A 21,439-nucleotide genomic window follows, 5' to 3' on the forward strand; every position below is an offset into this window, starting at 1 on the left:
CACCCTCACTCCAGGGAGAGGTTCTAGGCTGGGGGCAAGATCCAGGATTTGGATCCAGGCTTTCTGCACTGGAGCGAGCCAGGGAATGATGCTTTGGTGGGGGAGCTACAGAGTGTCCTGCACTAAACCTGATCCTGGCATCTCCCTTGCTCTGAGACCAAGGCAGAACTCTGGGCGTCCCTGGGCCTGGCAGACCCCCAGCACCCCAAAGCCCAGCTCCAGGTGCCTCTGCAGCACCCCAAAACCCTGCTCCACACCACCACAGCCTCTCAGCCGTGCTCCTTAAACCAAACACTCCAGCACTCCAAACCCTCACAGCACCCCAATGTCCTGCCCCAACCACTCCAGAATCCCAAAACCTGGCTCCAGATTCTCCCACAAGCACCCTAGAACTGGACTGCACAGACCTCCAGCACGCCAAAGCCCTGCTCCGTGCCCCCCTCAGCACCCCAAAACCTGGCTCCACGTGCCCCTACAGCACCCCAGAACTAACTGCTTGGCCCCAGCACCCAGAGCCTGCCCCAGCACCCAGAGCCTGCCCCCGCAGCACCCCGAGGCCGTGCTCGGTGCTCCCCGCGGGCCCGTCCCCGCTGCCGACCCCAAACCCCGGCCCCGCCGCGGCCCCGCTCCCCCCGCGCCACCTTTCCCGCGCTCCGCCGCGCGAGACTTCCCGCCGGCCCCTCCGCGCGGGGCGGGACTATGCTGATTAGGGGCGTGGTTATGCAAACCGCGCGGGCGCTGTGGCACGGCCGGAGCGGACGCGGCGATCGGTGAGTGCCGGGACCGGGACCGGGAACCGGACCGGGAACGGGACCGGGAATGGGGCTGGGAGCAGGCACCAGAGCCGGGGCTTGGGCGCCCGCCCCTCCTCCGGTCCCCGGCCTCGGCCCCTTGCAGGGCTGCTGGGGACTGACTCCAGGGACAGGGCCCGGCCGCGCTCGGGTGCCGGCAGGAAGGGCAGCCCCGGGTAACGCAGCAAGGACAAGCCAGGTTTTGCTCAGTTTTGCTCGGGTTTTGCGCCGGTTTTGCGCCGGTTTTGCTCGGTCGCCGTGGCAACGGCGGGGGACGCACCGAGCGGCGTGTGATGCTGCGGGCTGGCGCCGGTCCCGAGCTCCTGCTTGTCCAGGGGTGGAATTCCAGACCCCTGAGCATCCCCGTTCCCGTCCTGGAGCGGGAAACCTGCCCTGACAGCTTGACCTTCGTAGGTAGCTCTTAATAAACCCTGGAATAGTTTGGCCTTCGTTAGTGGCTGTGAATTAACTCACAGCTCCGTTGTCTGTCTGGGGAGCTCCACTTTCCTGGAACACCCCGGTCCGTCCCCAGCTGGGATTTTGGGAGCTTGCGTGTCCCTGGGATTTAGCTAAATAGTCGTGCTCCCGTCTGAGGCCACGTGTGCTTGTGTGTCCTGAAATGCTGGGACACCTCCTGCTGCCAAGATGAGACAAGAGAGAACAAACACTCCAGCTCGTGGGGGGCTGTCGGGAGCCGGAGCAGCGCCGGGTCTGGCTCCAGCCCGTCCCCGAAAATTGTCCTGTCGGTGCCGGGGCCGAGGGCCGGCGTGTGCCTGGTTCTCCCGTTGGGAAGTCGCTTCCCGTCCCTCGAGAGCAGCGAGGCACCGGGCAGTGCCGCAGGCACGGGCTGGGCACAGCTGCGGGTTCGGGTGCTGCGGCTTTGGGCCGGTCCCAGTGCCAGGGAGCGAAGGTGAAGCCGCTCCGCTGCCGACCTGTCCTTGAATTTTGCCCAGAGCAAAGAGCTTTAGAAAGACAGGTTTGGGCCTTGGATGTTGAGGAAAGGTTAATTTGCTCTGCCGGGAGCCCTGCGGGATGCCGGGGGGAACGGCCGCAGCCCAGGGCGCAGCGGGTGGCGCGACGTCCCCATTGCACACCCTGGCAGCCCTCCTGCCCTCCTTCCCCCGTGTCCCCGGCTGTGCCACCCCGGTGCCCTCGTCCCACCGGCTGCCTGCGTGGGCAGCAGCTTGTCCTGGACGTGGGGCTGGGAAGGAGGACCCGGCCCAGCAGCCTGGATCCACCCGTGCCGCTCTTATCTCGGCCCTGCAATCCCACCCGCTCCCGTCTCCTCCTCCTCCAGAGCGCGGTTTCTGGAGCTGTGGCCTCTATCTGTCCCATCCAGTCAGGTGCCTCTGGTCCCACCCGGCCCCCTCCCCTCCCTCTGGTGGGATTAACTGTTTGAAGCATTTTTTGGATTCTCGAGGTGGGTTTTGTTCACTGAGCCCTTTGTTTGCCATTGCCTGGAGCCCTGCCTGGAGCCGGGCGCCTGCTGGAGCTGCCAGCTCCGGTTCACCCGAGGGCTGTCCCCCGTCCCTGGAGTAAGGACTGGGGCGGCAGCGTTCCAGGGGCTAAAAATGACTTGCCAAAGGATGCCATGGTGCTGCCAGCGTGCCTGTCAGCTGCTCTGCATCCCCCACGAGCACCACCTGTTTTTATTTGGGATTTTTATACGTGTAAGCCTCTAACCAAGAGGGGCCTTTCCTCATCCCCAAGCAGAAGCGATCCCTTGGGGTATGAGAGAGTCAATTCCAGCCCTGGAGTGAACACAGTTCCCCTTTGTTCCAAGTGTTCTGTGCACTGGGGTGGTCTGACAGAGTTTGGCTCCATATTAGAACACCTTGAGGGTCCTGAGCATGTAAAATAGGTGACACACCTCATATTAAAGGTTTTCCAGAAGAAATGAGCCATCTCCTGCCCAGCTCTTATTATTGGCTGGTGTCTTGGGTGCCAGTGTAAAACTTTGTCCCCTGGATTCTGTGCTGGGAGCTGGGAGCTGTGCCTGCAGAGAGACTCTGGTCCCACTCTGTTCTCCGGAGGGTTTGGATGCAGGCTGGAGGTCAGCGAGCTTTACTGCCTGGGGAATCCCTTCTGGGATGGGACCAGGGCTGCTCCCCTGAGATGGGTCCCATCCTCCTGCTGTTCCATCTCCCTAGGGGAGCCCTGCCCTGCCCAGGATACTCACAGGAGTCCACTTGCTCTGCTGGAATCCTATATCAGCTTTGCTCCTGCCCACCTCCCTTAGGCTCCAGCTCCCAAAAATCCAGGTTCTTCAGCAGGAACTTTGCTTTTTCTGCCAGGGCACCCAAGCTCCTGTGCACTGGGTGTTCAGGGGATGTAACTCTGTGTGAGCAGCCAGAAGTCCTTGGAGCTGCTCTGCACACAGTCCCTTGTTGAGGTTGTGCAGCTGTTCCCCTGCACTGCAGCCAAACACCTCGTCCCAGGAGAGCTCCCTTCCCACGGCCCCTTCCATTGCATCCACCAGCAACATGGTGGTGGGAATTGAGCCCTCATGGAAGTGTAATTCTTAATGATCTGATCACAGAATTACTACTAGATCTGCTAGAGAATAAAACATTGCTGCAGAAGAAGCCTCAGCCATGAGATAGCTAACGACTGATTTATGTGTGTTTTGTTATCTCTGAAATCAGTTTTGCCCACCTCCATGGTTTTCATTTTCCAGCAGTAAGTGGCCACTGGAGTTGTGTAACTGTGAGAGTTTTGTGATAGCTTTAGAGCCCTGGACGGTCCTGTGCCTCTCTTCTCCAATGCCCCTACTCTTCTGTAACTGCACCTTCACACTGCAGCCATAAATGTGTGATGCTGCACAGAATCATGGAATGGTTTGGGTTGGAAGGGACCTTAAAGATCACACAGAGCAGCTCTGTATCCTCTCCGTACAAAAACTGTCACACAATTTCTCAGCACTAAGGAAAAGTAAAATGAATGAAGAATTGCCCTCTTGGGGCTCAGGGAAAGGAGCCTGCGGAGGGTGAACGTAATTCTGCTGGGGGAAGTGGTCGGTGGCTGCAAATGGGGGTTTCATACACAGAACTGGGAGGTTTGTGTATGAAACGCCTGTTATTGGGAAGGGCCGTACTGTGAGTGCTGATGGGGGTCCTGCAGCACCCCAGGGTGCCTGGCGTAGGTGGGGTGGAGCTGCCTGGGCTACAGCTCATGGCCTGGCATGGGACAGGGTCAGTCCTGCAGTGGCTGCTGGATCCCAGCCCCTCCTCACGTGTGCCACGAGCAGCAGCTCAGCAGGGCCCTGCTGGTTTGTTTTGGTGTTTCAGAGTCTCCTTGCCTGACAGCAGAGCCCACCATGCAGGCAGACTCTGTTCTCCACAGCGGCTACTTCCACCCCGTGCTGCGCTCCTGGCAGTGCACAGCCACCACCTTCGATGCCTCCAACCTCATCTACCCCATTTTTGTCACGTGAGTGAGCCCCAGCTGTCGGGTCAGGGATGGACCTGGCTCAGGGTGACTGCCTGGGCCCGGCCCTGCAGCCCCCTGAGCTCTTAAATAGGTTCAGAGTTCCTGTGGGCAAGTCTGGGGGAGAGGCCTCCTTCCCACAATCGGTGCTCATGTCTCTGTCCCATCCACCTCCCACAGTGACAGCCCTGATGCCGTGGAGCCAATTCCCAGCCTTCCTGGACAAGCCAGGTATGAATCCAGCCCTCCCGTCACTGCTGTGCCCTGTGTCTGGGGGGGGTTCATTTATGCCCTAAGCATGAGCCAGGGGGAGGCTTCCAACCCTCTGCTTCCTGCTTTGGAGATATCCCAGGATCTGGCAAAGTGGGAAGGTTCATCCAATAACGGAGTGGAGGGAATCACACAGGGAATGCTGGAAAAGTGTCAGTACTGGGAGGGACAGCACCAGGGTCTGGCTCTGTCCCAGAGCCCTCCCAGGCTGTGTGGGCTGAGCACAGAGGGAGACTGGAAGTGACCGGGGTTTCCAGCAGCCACAAAACCTCTGCAAGGACGTGGGATCTGGTCCTGCACTGGATCCCACTGGACTGGCAGGTCCCCTCTGCATCTGCTGCCACATTAGCAGGGCTTTGGGCAGGGTGCTGTGATGGGAAAGTGGGCTGGATCTGCACCAGGGACACCAAGATAAGGGATCCAAGGGCAGGGTATGCCCATCCCTCCAGAGCAGTGTCCATGCCGGGCAGATAGTGCTCCTGGAGCCCCAGATAAGGGCTCAGATTGTTCCTCCCAGTGTTGGGGAAACACCCCCCCGTACCTCCAGGCACTGCCTGGTGATTATGGATTGCTCACAGGGCAGCATCCCAGCCCCAGGGCAGCTCTCCCCACGGAGCAGGTCTGGGTGCCTGGAGCTGCTTCCCTTTGCCCTGCTCAGGTATGGAGTGAACAAGCTGGAGGGGATGCTGCGGCCCCTTGTTGAAGACGGCCTCAAGTGTGTGCTCATCTTTGGGGTGCCCAGCAAGGTCCACAAGGTCAGTGCATGTGTGTGGGGGTGCTGGGACAGCCACAGGGCTGTCAGAGCAATGTGGGGCTGGGTGGGGGGTGGTCTCCTGATCAAACAGGAGCAGTTCAGGGTCTCTGGCTGTGATTACAGCCCACTCAGCACAGCAGATGGGGATGGGAAATTGCAGTGACACCGAGAAGGTCCCCAGAGCTCTGCAGGTGGCCCCAAAACCTGCCCTAGCTGCCCATCACCCTTTTCCCTCAGTGGGGTCACACCATCCTGCCTTTGGGGTCCCACAGTTCAGGAAACACTTCCTGGGCAGAGGCTGCCACAGAGGAGCCGGTGGGAAGTGTCAGCTGTGCATGCTGAGGCGTTTCTGCCCTCACAGGATGAGAGAGGCTCTGCTGCTGATGCCGAGGGCACTCCTGCCATCCAGGCCATCAGGAAGATCCGCTCCACCTTCCCGGAGCTGCTGATTGCCTGCGATGTCTGCCTGTGCCCTTACACCTCGCACGGGCACTGTGGTGAGCACAGGTCACAGGGCTGGGCTGTGCCCTGGGCCTTCTGCCTCTGGGAGCCTCTGGGATTTGCCATCTTCTGCCGAGGGGCTGGCCAGCTCCTGCTCCAAGACTTGGCTTCCTTCTACTGGTGTAGTTGATCCTGGGTGACCTCTCCTGGGTTTTGACCACGGGGTGGGAGGCACAGGTGGTTCAGACCCTCCCTCAGGCCCTCTGAATCTGAGCACCCCTCCGTGACCCCCATCTCTGCCTTCCCTTCCCTGGAGCACCCACTTGCTGTATCAAGTCCCCAGAGGGCTCCTGGTCCTTATCCACCTCCCTTAACACATCAAGTTCCCCACTGCTGCCCTGAGCATCTCCACAGCTTGTCCCCAGAGCCACACTCCCCTGGGTCCCTCCCCTGTGTAACGCCAGGTTTGTCTCCCAGGCATCCTGCGTGAAGATGGCACCATCCAGAACGAGCTCAGCTGCCAGCGGCTGGCAGAGGTGGCACTGGCTTATGCCAAAGCAGGTGGGGAGCCCTTGGCAGTTACAGCCCAGTCTGGCTCACAGAGCTGCCCCTCTCTGCCTTTGGGCAGACCCAAAGGCAGACTGAGCCTGGCTCCAACTGGGAGCGCTGCCCCGTCCTGTCTGTCCCTGCAGGCTGCCACATCGTGGCCCCCTCGGACATGATGGACGGGCGCGTTGCAGCCATGAAGCAGGCGCTCATCTCCAACGACCTGGGCAACAAGGTGAGCCTGGGACCTGCACGTGCCACAGGCACGAGCCACATCCATGGAGACTGCAGCTCAGGGCAAGTGGCAGAGGGGCAAACCTCCCCTTGGTACCTGGGGCATTGCCCTGCCCCAGCACACACAGGCCTTGGCTGGGGGAGGATGAAGCTGTGGGAGGGAATCTGTCCTTTCCCAGCACTGGATGTGGCCCTGAGCTCCCAGCCCTGACGGCCCCTCTCTGCCCTGCAGGTCTCTGTGATGAGCTACAGCGCCAAGTTTGCTTCGTGCTTCTACGGCCCCTTCAGGTGGGTCTGTCCCTCGGCCAGGTGTGCCCGCTGGGGCCAGGCTGCCTGCGAGTGCATTCCCAGGGAGTTACTTGGGAAAGGGGCTTGCCCAGAGCCTGGGCTGCACGTGGGGCCACGCTGGTCACTTTGCAGCACCCTACTCCTACTTCTCCATGCAAAAAGGAGACAAATGTACCTTGCACAGGAAAAGCTGGCTGGCGGGAAGGTCACTGAAGGGTGATCTTCCATCCCAACCCTTCACCTGCTTGGATGCTGGTGGCAAGGCAGGCAGAGAGGGAGCTCCCTGCAGCTTCCAGGAGCAGTCAGGAGTCACAGGAGTCAGTGCTGCCCCACAGGGTGACTTCAGGGACAAGCCTCAGCTTAGTCAGCTGTTAGACCTTGTCCCAGGGACAGCCTGACCCTGGCAGGGTATCCCTGAGGAACCTACCTTGGAAAAGGGCCTGACGCAATTTTACCCAGACTCTGGGCATGGGGAGGACAGTGGGTGTTGAAACAGCTCCCAGGGCCAGCCTGGGCCTGTAGGACCACCCAGAGCAGTCCCTGGGTGCTGAACTGCTTCAGGCGTGCCCCCTTTTTCTGGCTCAGTGACTCAGACGCTTGTCCTGGCCTGTCCTCGTGTTTCTGAAGCTGTACGAGGTGGGAGGCAGGGATTCCTCACGCCCTGCCCTCTGCCCCTCTGCAGGGACGCAGCGCTGTCCAAACCTGCCTTTGGGGACCGGCGCTGTTACCAGCTGCCCCCGGGCGCCCGGGGCCTGGCCATGCGTGCTGTGGTGAGCGTGGGCTGTGGGGTTATGGCTCTGGGCTGGGGCACCCTCAGTGGGGTGAGCGTGGGCTGTGGGGTTATGGCTGTGGGCTGGGGCACCCTCAGTGGGGTGAGCGTGGGCTGTGGGGTTATGGCTCTGGGCTGGGGCACCCTCAGTGGGGTGAGCGTGGGCTGTGGGGTTATGGCTCTGGGCTGGGGCACCCTCAGTGGGGTGAGCGTGGGCTGTGGGGTTATGGCTGTGGGCTGGGGCACCCTCAGTGGGGTGAGCGTGGGCTGTGGGGTTATGGCTCTGGGCTGGGGCACCCTCACACTGCGCCCGGGTGATTGCACCTCTCAGGGCTTGGGGCGAGCAAAAGGTTGGGAGGCAAATGGTCAAGGGCCTTCCTCTTCCATGAGCCAAAGAAACACGAGGTCCATCAGCCTGGCGGATGATCCCAGTGTGTGCCCGAGGACTGAGCACTGGGAGCTGTGCAGTTGCTGTCCCCATGCCCTCTGTGGCTTGGGGTGTCAGGTGCAGGGACACAAAACTCCCTCGGCGTGTATGGCCGGGGGAGCATCAGCCACCTTGGCCACGAGGGGCTCACAGCCTCCCGTGATCCCTCCTGGGGAAAACAACCACCGGCTCCAAGCTCCTGGGGAAAAACAAGCTGTTCTTGTCCCCGCGCTACCGTGGCAGGACCGGGACGTGCGGGAGGGCGCGGACATGCTGATGGTGAAGCCGGGGATGCCCTACCTGGACCTCGTGAGGGACGTCAAGGCTCGGGTGAGGACCTGCCCGGCGGGGAGGGCTCTGGGGAGGGGCTGCGGGTTCCGTGCGCCGGAGCGTCGGGGCGGTGCGGGGAGGGCACAGCGCGGGCGGCCGGGCTGTCCCCGCCGCTGACGCGCTCCCGCAGCACCCCACGCACCCGCTGGCCGTGTACCACGTCTCGGGGGAGTTCGCCATGCTGTGGCACGGGGCGCAGGCCGGCGCCTTCAGCCTGGAGGCGGCGGTGCAGGAGGCGATCACGGCCTTTAGGCGCGCAGGTGAGGCTGCGACCCCCGTGTCCCCCGCTCTGTCCCCCGCGTGGCCCCGGGCTGGCTCCAGCGTCTCGTCTCTCCGCAGGAGCCGACATCATCATCACCTACTTCACGCCGCAGCTGCTGCGCTGGCTGCGGGAGGAGAAAGGCCGGCACTGACTGCGGCCATTGCGGCTGGGGCGGGTTCTCCGGGATGGGAGGGAATTCCGGGAGGGGCGGGTTCTCCGGGATGGGAGGGAATTCCGGGAGGGGCGGTGCTTCCGGACAGCGGCGCAGGTGGGTCCCGGCCCTGCGCGCACCCCCAGCCCGCGGTCCCCGCGCACCGGGAGCTCGGCCCGGTGAGCGCCGGGACCGCCCCGCACCTCGGCACCCGCGGGGACACCGCGAGTCCGCCCCCGCGTTCTAGCGGTGCTCCAGCCCCGGTGCCCCAGCTCGCCCCGGCTGCAGCACCCCCGCGGGGAGTGTCACTGCCCCGGCCCGGCAGACTTTGCCCCTGGGACTCGGAGCAGGGTCTGCCCTCCGTGCCGCGTCCCCATGCTGACCCCACAGGGGTCCTGAGCCCCGCCGGAGAGACACCGACGCTCGTAGTGAGGTGGGCAAAGGGCTGGGGTGCCCGCAGCCGTGTGATGTGACTGGCACCGCTGACTGTGTCCCGGGCGCTGCTGAGGCCATGCTCAGGCTGCGCCTGCTGACCTGGGACGTGAAGGACACGTTGCTGCGGCTGCGGCAGCCCGTGGGCCAGAGCTATGCGGCCGAGGCCCGGGCCCAGGGGCTGCAGGTGCAGCCCGAGGCTCTGGGGCGCTCCTTCCGGGAGGTGTACGGAGCCCAGAGCCGGCATTTCCCCAACTACGGCCACGGCCAGGGGCTCAGCTCCCGGCAGTGGTGGCTGGATGTCATCAAACAGAGCTTCAGGCTCTCGGGCGTGCAGGACGAGGCAGCCCTGACGAAGCTGGCAGAAAAGCTCTACCGCGACTACTGCAGCTCCAACAACTGGGAGATGCTGCCGGGAGCCGCCGAGACCCTGAGCCGGTGCCGCCAGCTCGGCTTCCGCATGGGCGTCGTCTCCAACTTCGACAGCCGGCTGGAAGTCATCCTCTCGCAGTGCGACCTGCGGCACCACTTCGAGTTCGTGCTCACCTCCGAGGCCGCAGGCTTCGCCAAGCCGGACGGGAGGATCTTCGAGCAGGCGCTGCGGCTCGGCGGGGCCCGCCCCGAGCAGGCGGCTCACATCGGGGATGACTACAGCCGGGACTACCGGGCAGCCCGGGCCGCGGGCATGCACAGCTTCCTGCTGCGGGCGGCCGGGCAGGGCGAGGGGCCAGACGTGCCCCCCGAGCACGTCCTGCCCACGCTCAGCCACCTCCTGGCTCGCATCGAGAAGGCGTAGCTGCGGTTCGGAGGGGTCCAGTGCTGCTGCCGAGTGCTGAACTGTCCTGACAGGAGATTTCTTGCTGCCAGGTGGGCAGGGAAAAGCAGCAAGTCCAAGCTGCCTGTGGAGCAGGAGGAGTGTTCATGCAATAAAACATTTCTGATGCCCAGCAGTGGAGCAGATGTATTTCATGGCTCTAAAAACCCCACAGAAGAGGGTCAGCTGTGGTTTCTTCTCTTAACAGGGCTGGGACTGGGTCACTCCAGAGGCTCATTCTGGCCAGAGATGGAGGCAGATACTGAGGTTTATCCTTTCTCAGTCACCCCGGGGACAGGCTCCAGCATCCCCCAGTACAAGTGCTGGCCCTGTCCCAGGGAAGGTTTGCCCACACAGAGCACCCAGGACACCCCTGCCCAGGCCCTGCACCCTCAGTGTACCCCGGCTTTGCCACCTGACCAACATCCCCCCTTCCCAACAGCAGTAGGCAGGCAGGAGGTGCCTGCAGATCTCCTGCTGTGGGCAAAACAGTCAGGAGCTGGGCAATTTCACTTAATGAACTGCCAATTAACAAACTTTACTGATTTGGCTAGTGAGAAATAAAGATGACCCTTTAAAGATGACTTTAAACGCCTTTCTCTGGCTGAACTCCGGGCCTACACCTCTCCTTCCTCCCTGCCTGCTGCCATCAGCTCCCTGTGTTTGCACCACATTACCCTCAAACCCCACTCACTTGGGACACTCAGTTTTGGTTTCTTTCTGCTGCCCTTTGCTTGTTCCTCTGCTTGGACATGGCCACAGCCCCTCAGCAGTGCCCTGTCCCAGCATGATTCCCACACAGGGAACAGCCCCCTGCACAGTCCCTGCTCTGCAGTGGGGTAGCTCCTCCCAAAAGCATCTCCAGCTGTGTCCCAGTCAGGGAATCACAGAATCATTTAGGTTGGAAAAGACCTTTAGGATGAAGTCCAACTGTTCCCCCAACACTAGGCCTAGGCCACCATTAAACCATGTCCTCATGTGCCACATCCACAATGCCTTTTAAACCCCTCCAGGGACGGTGACTCCATCACTGTCTTGGTCAGCCTGTGCCAGAGGAATTTTCTCCACTATCCAACTGAAACCTCTCTTGGCACAACTTGAAGCTGTTTCCTCTTGTCCTTTCACTGCTGCTTGGGAGCAGAGCCTGAGCCCCGCGGCTCCACTCTCCTGTCAAGGAGCTGTAGAGCATGGTATGTCCCTTTCCAGGGGCCTCCTCCCTGCCATTTCCCCTTACATCTCTCTCACTATTTGTCCTCTTTCCTCCAGCCCACCAGCAGACTAGAAAGCTGCCTTTGGTGGGGCAGAAATGAAACAATTCACCTAGGAACCGCTGGCCCAGCCAGGCATTCCCAGACCCCTGACCCCAGCACAGGGTGTAGGCTCCAGGACAAGAGGAAAGCTGCATAAAACACAGAGGACCAGGTGTAGTGTGAAGGCAGGTGTTGTCTGAAGGCCCCTGGACACAGCCCACAGCCCTGCCCAGGCTCCTTTCCCCCAGGCACTGTGCAGAGCACGCAGTCACACATGGCCACAGCCCGCTCACAGCACCAGCGAGATGCTCTGGTGCGCCACGGCAAAGACGGGGTAGACGGGCTCCAGGAAGGCCTCGCGGTGGGAGAAGAGGATGGCACAGGAGTCGGGGTCGTAGAAGAGCAGCTCCCCCCCTGCAAAGTCCAGCAGGACCCCGATCTCTGCCGGGGCCTTGATCAGCTCCACGGGCTGGGGCTGCCCCGCGTGCAGGAACCGGAATTCTTTGTCATAGCGTGAGAACACCCAGGAGGCAGCGTTGAAGCCCAGGCGCCCTTCATTGGCAGAGCCCTTCCTGGGCACGGAGCTGTAGCAAACCCCCAGCTTGTAGGCACAGCTCTGCTCCACGCTGACCTTCCAGGCACAGACCCCCGAGTGGAAAGGTGCAGTGGCCAAAGCGTTGGGCCAGTGGTCAAACCGCTCGGGGCAGTCCGAGTCCACCTTTGCCTTCTTGGGGCTGAAGGTCAGCGTTCTCTTGTCTTCTGACAGGCTGAGGTGGGGGCTTAGGGTTTTCTCATCGATGTGAATCTCCTGTGAGCCTGCAAGAGAAGCCACGTGGTGAGCACTGACTCTGGCCACCACCTGAACCACCTGAGGTGTTCATGGCCATGAGAAACACAAGCACAACCACCCTCTCCTCACACATCGCTCCTGGGGCCCCATCTGCTCCCCAGGGTGACAGTGCTGGGGCTCAGGCTGGGTGCCACAGCTTCTCCTCTCAGCCAGGGCCAGAACAAGGCAGACACTCACCAGACACCTCTCCACCTAGCATTAAAGGCCCTGGTCGCCTTCCTCTGACCCTGGCCTGACCCCACAGAACCGAACTCAGCAGGTTTGATTCCCCACTTTTGGGAGAGATCCAAACCTAGTTCCTGTCCTTTCCCACCCCCACGGTGGGTGAGCAGGACCTGGCTGCTCCTCCCCCACCCAGGGGAGCCAACAGCCTGGCAAGACTGGGAGGGCTGTGCGCAGAAAACCTGCAAAGCCGGAAAAACAGGACTGGAGAGCGCCGGGCAGGGAAATCTCTTGCCTGTTACAAAGCCCCAGGTGTTTATCAACCCACCCTCAGGTGCTGGGAGCAGGGAGGTGGCACCAGGCTTAGAGCTGAGCATGGCTGTAACTGGATCTGGCTTTGCTGTGAAAGAAGAGGGTGCCCAGCTGCACAAACCCAGCCAACAGCAGCCCAGGCTGGCCAGAGGACACAGCACCCACTGTGGGTCTGCACTACTTCAACATCATGGAATCACAGGACTGTCAAGGCTGGAAAAGATCTCTAAGACCATGGTGCCCTGCCTTGGCTGCATGCTTCCCCCTGAGACCCCTCTGGGTCTGCAGGCTGTGGAATTGCACAAGTGTATCCCTCAGTCCCTAAACTGGTGAAGCAGGGATGAGGCTGATGCCCAGTGGACTCACCTGCTCCTTAGGAGTCCCAGTTCCTGCCAGCAGGTGCCCCTCCTTGCCCTGCCTTCCCCCACCCTCACTTTATTAATTTTAGGTCTTAAACCACCACGGAAACAGGGCTGGAGGGGTGACTCAGTGGCTCTACCCTGTCACACCAGCACCAGCCATTGCCCAACACCCCCTGCTCAGCATCCAGCACACAGCACGATGAGCCCTTAAAGAACCAAGGGATGACCTCAACAGGGTCATCCCAGAGCCCAACCTGCTCCAGGACCCGGGTCAGTATCCCTCTAACAGCAAACAGCACCCAGCAGCAATGTTCCAAGTTTTCCTCAGGCTGCACCTGCCCAGGTGCTCCCTGGCAAATGAACCGAGGCTGAATTATCCCTTTGCAAATCAATGCCACGCACCTGTGCATGTTAGGTAGGAGTTATTGCAAGCCAGAGTGAGCCCAAAGAGGAGCTGAAGCCAGCACTTCCTTCAGCAGGAGCTGCCAGCCTCCTTCATCTGATGATTTATTTCCCTGCACAGCAGCCAAATCTGAGATCTCCACAGGGTTTTGGGGCTGCCCACGCTGCTGGTGTGCAGGGCAGCTTTCCAGGAAGCCAAATGCTGCTCTGAATTCATAGAAAACAGAGCAGCACCAGGCTTTATCTTCCTCAGGCAGATGGAAGGCACTAAACCTCCTGTTGTGCAACACACAGCTAACCTAGGGCTGCATCCGGGTGGTCCATGAAGGGAAACACCATCCCAGTGATACCCACATTGCTTTGCTGTGGAATTGCAGCTCCAGGGGAGCATCTGAGGGAGGGGAAGTGCTGGCAAAGTAACAGTAGAGTAATTCAGAACAGCAAATTTTGCCCTTCACAGAAGTGTTTTGTCATGATTAAATCTGGATTTTCACATATAATTCTGATGAATGATTCCACTGGGAATTCATCTCACCCCCAAGTCTATTTTCTCTGTGCTCTGCATCCATCAGGGTGGCCTTGGGACATGAGGGATACTGGGACAATAAATTCCCACAGTTAACAGCTCTGGGAAGCAGATTTGTGTGAGGTGCAGCACATCTGATTGCTGTTAAAAATCCAAGTTCCCAGGAACCAAGATCCCTCCCAAACAGTGCCAGGAGATTTACATCATCTCGTGGTGTAAGGAAGAAGCTGCCAACCTCAAACAGAAGTGATGCAGAAGCCTGGACGCCAAGTGAAGGCATCAAAGGAATCATGTTTATTTTTTAGGGTGAAATGGAAGCCTTTTGCAGCTGCTTTCCAAGCTTTTTAGAGATTATGGAGTGAGCCATCAAGGCTTGGAGTTTTCTGTTTTCAAGCAAATAAACAAGACAGTCACCTGCTCACCTGCCTTGGGGAGAAGGGACCACGGAGTGACGCTTCACATTACCGTGTCTTGAGGAAAGCTCAGACCACTGCTGTTAATATTAAATCTCTAAGGCTTGGTCCAGGGTGGCCCGATGAGATCCACAAGGATACACCAGGCATCCTCAGCTTGCAATAATGAGATGTGAAATGTAACCACACACTCAAAAAACCCCAAACAGAATGAGATTCCTGTGTAATAAGTGCATCAGCACACCCACCACAAGAATCGAATGCCTGAAAGTCATTACATTTCACAAGGACACTGTTGGGAGAGGAATCCTTACAAAAACCCTGGCACAACAAAGAAAATTAGGGAAAGGCTTCCTGCTTGACTCCATGGCTCTGAACATTGAGAACCTGCTCAACTGATTCTTTCAGGAAGAATTTCTTCCGTGAATGGGCTGTTAAATACCGGAAGGGACTGCCCAGGGAGGTGGTGGAATCCCTGGAGGTGTCCAAGTCATGACTGGATGTGGCAGTCAGTGCTCTGGGCTGGTGGGCTCAAGGTGGTGAGCACAGGTTGGATTGGATGGTCTTAGAGGTCTTTTCCAACCTGAACAATTCTGGGATTCTGTGACACTGTCAATGCACCACTGCAGGGGCTGGCCTGGAATCCCAGAGTGACTGGGGTCTGAAGGGACCCTAAAGATCACAAAGCCCCAACCCCCTGCAGGGACACTTTCCTCGGCTGCCAGCACTTACAGATTGCAAAGAGAGAAATTAATCACAAAGGGAGAGCAACACCAGAGTTTGCAGTAGATAAAAATACATTATGGTAGTGCTTGATAGGCACAGACTCCCAAAGTAATACTTAAAACCATGACAGCAATAAGAGCCTGAAGTGCAGACCTTGGATATGGGCCTGGAAACAGAGAAAAACTGGAAACAGTTCATCGGAATCACAGCAAGATGATCTGAAATCCCAAGTCTGTACAGAAGCTTTGGGAAAAACCACCCTAGGGATTGCTCACAAGGCAAATTATGAAGGAGGTTGCCATCTCTGAGAAACAAAAAATGCATTTGAAATACTCTAACAACAGACTGAAAGGCAGAGTAAAAGCAAACATTTCACAACCAGCCATTCAAGCACATCACAGCTGGAGGAAAAACGTCTTTCCCTGCTTAACACAGCCAGCACCAACCAGGTAAACCAGTCCCAGAGCCTGTCAATGCCCTGGCAAATGCCTCCAGTGCAGCCTCAGCTGTACAGCAGGAGCTGAGCCAGAGCACAAACACTTCCAGAGCCACCAGCTCATGCACAGCCACAACCTCAGCTCGTAATCAGAACACTGCTGCATCTACTCACTGCTCCCTGCACAGGCCAGTGTCACAGACACCCCACAGATGAAATCATCCTCTCAAAGTCCCCAGAGCCCAATGCTAAACATTGTGAACAGAGACTTCTGAGACAGAGAGTCCCACAGCAGCATCAGCTTCACTGCTGTCACCCAGAGACCCAGGAAACAGCAAAAGAAACCACACAACGTCAAAGCCACAGAGGTGATAAAACACACAATCTTTTCAAACTCCAGCTCTTCCCTGAGCCACAACCTGCTGGGAGCCCCCACTGCACCCTCTCCACCTCCCACAGCTGCTGCTGCCTCCCTGAATGGGCTCCAAGAAACAAGCAGGGGCTGGGAGAGCAGAGGAGCAGGACACAGTGTGAGGAAGTCTGGACACAGCATGAGGGTGTTTCTCTGGGCAAAACACGTGTGAGGGTGCAGGAATCCCTGGAGCATGTGAGATCTGAGCAAGACACTGACCTGTGAGGCAGCAGAGCACAGCACAGGCCCACAGTCGATGCAGCAATGGACTCTGAACACAGGTCTGATTAAAGTTTAACTTCAGGGACTCCTTTGGCTCCAAGATTCCCTCCGCCACCTCCATCCTAGCAAAGGAAAACAGGAGTTGTTTCAAAATACAGTGATTTATTGTGCTGGGAGGTGTTTAAAAGATGACAATGAGGTATGGCAGAGGTTAAAGGGGAGCTCTGGTTGCAGAGAGACCACAGCAGGGGTGTCTGGCCAGCTCTCACCCTGAGTGATACTTTCGGTTGGCTCTGCTTACAGTTCCTCGTGAGAGGGGTGCAGTGTTGTAAAACACATCCCAGCAGCCTGAGTCAACAGCTCGTCACTCAGCAGACACAGGGTAAATAAATGTGTCTGAGAGCAGCCATCAGGGTATCAGGGGAGCACAATGAACAGGCAGAGAATCAGAGTTCCCTCCATTGCCAGAGCCCCACAGTCTGGGCACACAGGACAACAGGTTTCACCCAGCACAGAGCCAGGGGTTTGCTGGTTCCTGTGACCTCCTGGTTATGAGGACAGACTGTGGCACAGACTGCTAGGGATGTGTTCTGGCACATTCCATACTCTCCACAGGCCCTCTTGGCAGCACACTGAGACCAGGACCAGCACTCTCACAGCAGCCACAGAAATAAATTACTTAAATAAAATTAAATAGATTAAATAAAAACACAGCCACCAAGGTGTTTCCTCAGGAAGAGCAGCCCAGTGTCACTGATAAGGCTGTTGGGGACACTGAGACCTGCACCTGGCTCTCCCTGCCCGTGCAGAGCTGGGGAGATGCTGTGCCAGCCCCCCCCAGCATGGAGCACAGACCATCCCACCTCCTGCCAACAGCCTGACACAGGCCTGCTCCATCCCACAGCAAGCCCTGTGCTTTTCTAAGGAGCTGCAGAAGTTCTCCCATAAGCAAGGACTGCTGATCTGGGAAAGCACATGGAGCATGTCCAGGTGCAGCACAGCACATGGAACAGAGACAAGAGGCCACGCTGGCATCTCTGTGCTCTGTCCTTGTCCACAACAAAAGCAGCACAAGGGACAAAGGAGGTGTCATGGGGTGCCTGAGTCACAGCACGCAGCACAGGAGCTGTGGCCATGCAGGTGTGGAGCAGGAGCAGGGAAAGCTTGGAGCAGGGTCAGGGAAAGGACCAGGAGCAGCTGGGTACTGACCTCTCGAAGATTTCTTGTTCTGCATGCTGGGGACAAGGAGAGAAAGAGTTATCACAGCTTCAATCCCCACAGAAGACACCCCAAGACCAGCAAACCCAGGACCTGGGGAACAGCGTTCCCCTTCCTGACCCAGAGAAGCCACCCCTCACCCCAACCCCAGCCCTGGGGAGAAGCAGGAGCATGCAAGATCCATTTTCTTCAGCTGCAGCACCTCCCACTTCCCAACTCAGAAAATGAGTGGGAACAGCTGAGGGCAATACATTGTGTGGCTGGGGCACTGCCTGCTGTCCCCTCTCTGTCCCCACCCCACTAGGGCAGGCTGCAGGAACAGCCTGTGCTCCCAGCAAACAACCCCAGGGCCTACAGCAAAGGAGGGAGGCTGCAGAGGTTTTAAGCCAAGAGTCAGCTGACCTCATGGTCAGTCCCACTTGTTTCTGTACCTGCCGGGCATGAGGCACTCTCAAGTGATAAGAAAATACCTGATCCCTGCTCAAATCCAAGCAGTGCACTTTGCATGCCTTCAGCTTCCCTGTGGCATGGCACGTGTTGATTCCAGACAGGCACAAGTACCAACACCAACTACCCAAGGTGGAGAATACATGAACCCCTAATTCCCTTCCAAAAGGAAACTGAGGGTGTGGCTGTTCTCTGCCACGGGCAGCTGATGGATCCTGCTCTCCAGCCTCTCCTCTTTGTGGTGCAGCTACAGCCCAGCACACCGAGGGTCAGGACAGGAACTGCCCTTCCCACTAAAGGAACATCTGCCCTCCTTCCATGGGATTGGGTCTCTTTTCCAAGCTGAGCTGCTGTTCCCTTCCTCACAAATTTACACGTGGGAACAGAGGCTGAGCAAGGCAGAGGTCCTGCTCACATCTAAAATGAGAGGAATCACTTGGGTGAACCCAGATGATTCAATAACCAGAGAAGGAACTGAGCAAGGGGAAGCACGGGCTGCTTTGCACTGCGAGTATCTCTAACAGGGCTAAGCCAGGCAACACAGGGGACTTTCCAGAAGAGCTGCAGGTGTTTCCAAGGGTCAATTTTGATTAAAACTAGACACTAGAAAACTGATGGCACAGCTAACTGTTTTAAGAGCAGCTCACAACCCAGAGCTGTCCTGGCTGTCCAGCCTAAGGGCAACTACAAGCCCAGGGCTTAGAGACCTGAACCTGGATGGTTCTGGACCTCATTGCAAGCAAGAGCAGGATCGGGCAGTGCAGATGCTCTAGGAACCACCAGGAAACCACAGGGGCTTATCAGGATCAGGTCAAGGAGGTTCCCTGAGCCAGACCTGCAAATGTTTGTCCTGTCCACCTCTGCCTCCCTGCTGTCAGCACAGCAGCTGCTGAACACTGCACTGAAGTCCCTCAACAAAAAGTGCAGGTCAGCTCTGGGCTGCCTGACTCACAGTACTCACCAGCAGGCTCTGGTCATCCAGGTTGGTGATCACGTCCACCAGGTAGGTGCGGAGGGCACCCAGCTTGTGCAGAGCCTCTGTCCAGTGCACCTGCTGGGTGAGGATGCTCTGGTGTGCCCGCTCCTCCTCGGTGTGCACCCTCTCCAGCAGCCGCTGCTCCTCGTTCTCACAGGCCTTCCCCACGAGGAGCAGCCTCTGGATCACCAGCTCCCGCGCCGCTCTGGCCGCGCTCTGCCAGGCAAGGACACGGCAGCAGCATCAGCCCTGCCCCAGCCCTGAGGGGAGCCCCAGCTGCTTCTGCTGGCTCTCCTGGGGCTCAACCATTAGTGTTACTCTGTTAACTGAGTTCAGGCCATTGGCATATGGTGTCACCTGGCACCATACCAGTCCCAAACCTGCCCACGGCCTCCTCAGCCAGCCCCGGTACCTAAAGGACAACCTGTGAGGGACCAGAGTCCTGTCCCTCAGCAAATCTCCATAGGGTCACTGCTGGTGAGAAACAGGAGAAGAGGCTGAAACAGCTGGGGGTGTTCAGCCTGAAGAAAAGATGCCAGGGAGGACTTAGAGCCCCTTCCAGGGCCTAAAGGGGCTCCAGGAGAGCTGGGGAGGAACTGGGGATAAGAGCCTGGAAAGACAGGACAGGAAGGAATGACTTCCCATTGCCAGAGGGCAGGGCTAGATGGGATATTGGGAAGAAATTTTCCCTGCGAGAGTGGTGAGGCTCTGGCACAGGGTGCCCAGAGAAGCTGTGGCTGCCCCTGGATCCCTGGAAATGTCAAAGGCCAGGCTGGACAGGGAACTTGGAGCACCCTTGGATAGTGGGAGGTGTCCCTGCCTATGGTAGAAGGTTAGAACTGGGTGGTCTTTAAGGTTCCTTCCAACCCAGAACAGTTTGGGATTCTCTGATTCTATCACTGTCCTTTGTCCTCATCCTCAGTGACAGCAAGGAACAAACAAACCCAGGAATTCTAAGGCACTGATCCTAGTAGAATGTTTGATTGTTGCACACTCGCACCATTGTCTGCAAATTTTTTAGGCAAATGAAGCAAGAATTCCAGGTACACCCTGGCACTCCATTTCCACATCCCGACATTTCCCCACCTCAGGACCTGAGCATCCCTGCCGGGAATGGCGAGCAGGGAGCAGGCAGGGCCAGCCCCGGGGACTCACCAGGACGCCCTGGTCTCTGGCAGGCAGCACCTCGTCCACGTGCCGGGCGATGGCCGCGCTCTGCAGCTGGAGCCGCTCGCAGCGCTCCACCAGCTTGTTCTGGGACACGGAGGAGCAGGTGATGGATGCGGGCCTGAACGGGGCCCCGGTCCCCCTGCACCGGCCCACAGAGAGCCCCTTCCCCACGGGGGACCCCTGAACAGCCCCCGCCCCACCAGGGCCCCGCACCTGCCAGGAGCCCCTCGCAGAGCCCCCACCGCCATCCCGGGGTGGGCGCACACCATCCAGGGGGTGCTTTAGAGAACCCAGCCCCCTCTGGGAACCCCCCGCGTGGCCCCACACCCTGCCAGGGACCCCCAGGGACCCCCACACACCCCCAGGGACCCCCAGGGCCCCACACACCCCCAGGGACCCCCAGGGCCCCACACACCCCCAGGGACCCCACATCCCGTCCGGGACCTCCACACCCTGCCAGGAACCCCACAGGTCCCACAGCTCCTGGGGCACCCCCACACCCCGCCAGGGACCCCTGTGGCCCCGTACCCCCACCGGGACCCCCCCACACCCCCAGGGACCCCCAGATCCCCCACTGTCCCACAGCCCCCAGGGACGCTCATACCCACCCAGGAGCCCTTACACCCCCCCGGGACACCCCCACGCCCGCCCGGACCCGCCGGAGCTCCCTGTGCCCGCCCCGGCCCCGGGCTCCCCTCAGCCGGGCCGGGGTCCCGCCGCTCACCCGCAGCCGCTCGGCCCGGGCCATGCTGTGCCCGCACCTGCCGCGGGGGTGGCGGCCCCGCCCGGCCGCGCTGCCGGCTCCCGGCTCCCGGCTCCCGGCTCCCGGCTGGGCTCCGCCCCGGCCCGGCCCCGCCGGAGCCGGCAGCGGGCGGCGGCGCGGGCGGGACGGCGCCGGGGCCGGTGAGTGCGCGGCGGGGCCGGGCCGGGCCGCGGGGCTGCCCCAGCGCGGGGACGCGGTTCCTCACAAACCGCCTCGTCCCTGCCCCTGCCACATGGCACTGGAGGGGCTCCCTCGGGATGCTCCCTCACAGGGACACCCCATCCATAGGGACCCGGGATGCTCCCTCACAGGGACACCCCCATCCATAGGGACCCGGGATGCTCCCATTGACCCCACAGGGACACCCCCATCCATAGGGACCCGGGATGCTCCCATTGACCCCCACAGTGTCACCCCCCTCCACGGAGATCCCCCAGCACCACCGTGGGGTCACACCCAGCTCTAGGAACCCAGGATATCCCCCATTCTCCCGAAAGCCGAACACCCTCAAAGGGATGCTTATTCCCCCATGAGGATGGGGAGCTCTGCTGGAGTCCTGTGCTACTGCTGTGGTTACTGACATTCCCTATCCCACGGTACAGGTTTCACTGCAGAGCCTGGACAGGTGGAGGCAGCAGCGTGGCTTATTTTTCAAAAGAAAATCAGTAAAAAAAGTGTTTGATATCTGTCAAGCAATGCATTTGGGGGGAAGGGAGAATAAGGGCATCCTCCAGCATGAAACTCAGGCTGCTGGAGGTGAAGCTTGGTGTGGATCAGTTTTTGTGGGATCCCAGAGTTTTTTGAGCTTTGTGGTGGAGCAGCTGATGGATAAATGTGTGTTGGGATAAAACAGCAAA

The 21,439-nt window shown here is 59.3% G+C and overlaps 3 protein-coding genes across 3 annotated transcripts; 2 read left to right on the top strand and 1 right to left on the bottom strand.

Moving 5' to 3' along the window:
* Positions 1–719: 719 nt before the first annotated feature.
* On the top strand, positions 720–8,717 carry ALAD (aminolevulinate dehydratase). Its single transcript, XM_066201075.1, has 12 exons — positions 720–770; positions 4,079–4,220; positions 4,398–4,448; positions 5,146–5,242; positions 5,603–5,738; positions 6,160–6,243; positions 6,375–6,463; positions 6,695–6,750; positions 7,433–7,520; positions 8,190–8,276; positions 8,407–8,536; positions 8,616–8,717. The coding sequence occupies exons 2-12, from the start codon at positions 4,108–4,110 to the stop codon at positions 8,687–8,689; spliced, it is 1,005 nt and encodes a 334-aa protein (XP_066057172.1). The 5' UTR covers positions 720–770; positions 4,079–4,107; the 3' UTR covers positions 8,690–8,717.
* Positions 8,718–8,760: 43 nt separating this feature from the next.
* HDHD3 (haloacid dehalogenase like hydrolase domain containing 3) lies at positions 8,761–10,068 on the top strand. Its single transcript, XM_066201336.1, has one exon. The coding sequence runs from the start codon at positions 9,201–9,203 to the stop codon at positions 9,915–9,917; it is 717 nt and encodes a 238-aa protein (XP_066057433.1). The 5' UTR covers positions 8,761–9,200; the 3' UTR covers positions 9,918–10,068.
* A 447-nt stretch (positions 10,069–10,515) lies between these two features.
* Positions 10,516–20,628, bottom strand: BSPRY (B-box and SPRY domain containing). Its single transcript, XM_066201335.1, has 6 exons — positions 20,544–20,628; positions 19,805–19,903; positions 18,635–18,865; positions 17,218–17,243; positions 16,006–16,130; positions 10,516–12,001 (listed from the first exon to the last, which is right to left on the bottom strand). Exons 1-6 carry the CDS (start codon positions 20,565–20,567, stop codon positions 11,475–11,477), a joined length of 1,032 nt encoding a protein of 343 aa, XP_066057432.1. The 5' UTR covers positions 20,568–20,628; the 3' UTR covers positions 10,516–11,474.
* Between the last annotated feature and the right edge of the window lie 811 nt (positions 20,629–21,439).

This window comes from Chamaea fasciata, unplaced genomic scaffold (assembly GCF_029207755.1).
Source record: "Chamaea fasciata isolate MVZ Bird 193981 ecotype frontalis unplaced genomic scaffold, bChaFas1.0.hap1 SCAF_20, whole genome shotgun sequence".
In the NCBI taxonomy this organism is placed as follows: Eukaryota; Metazoa; Chordata; class Aves; order Passeriformes; family Sylviidae; genus Chamaea; species Chamaea fasciata.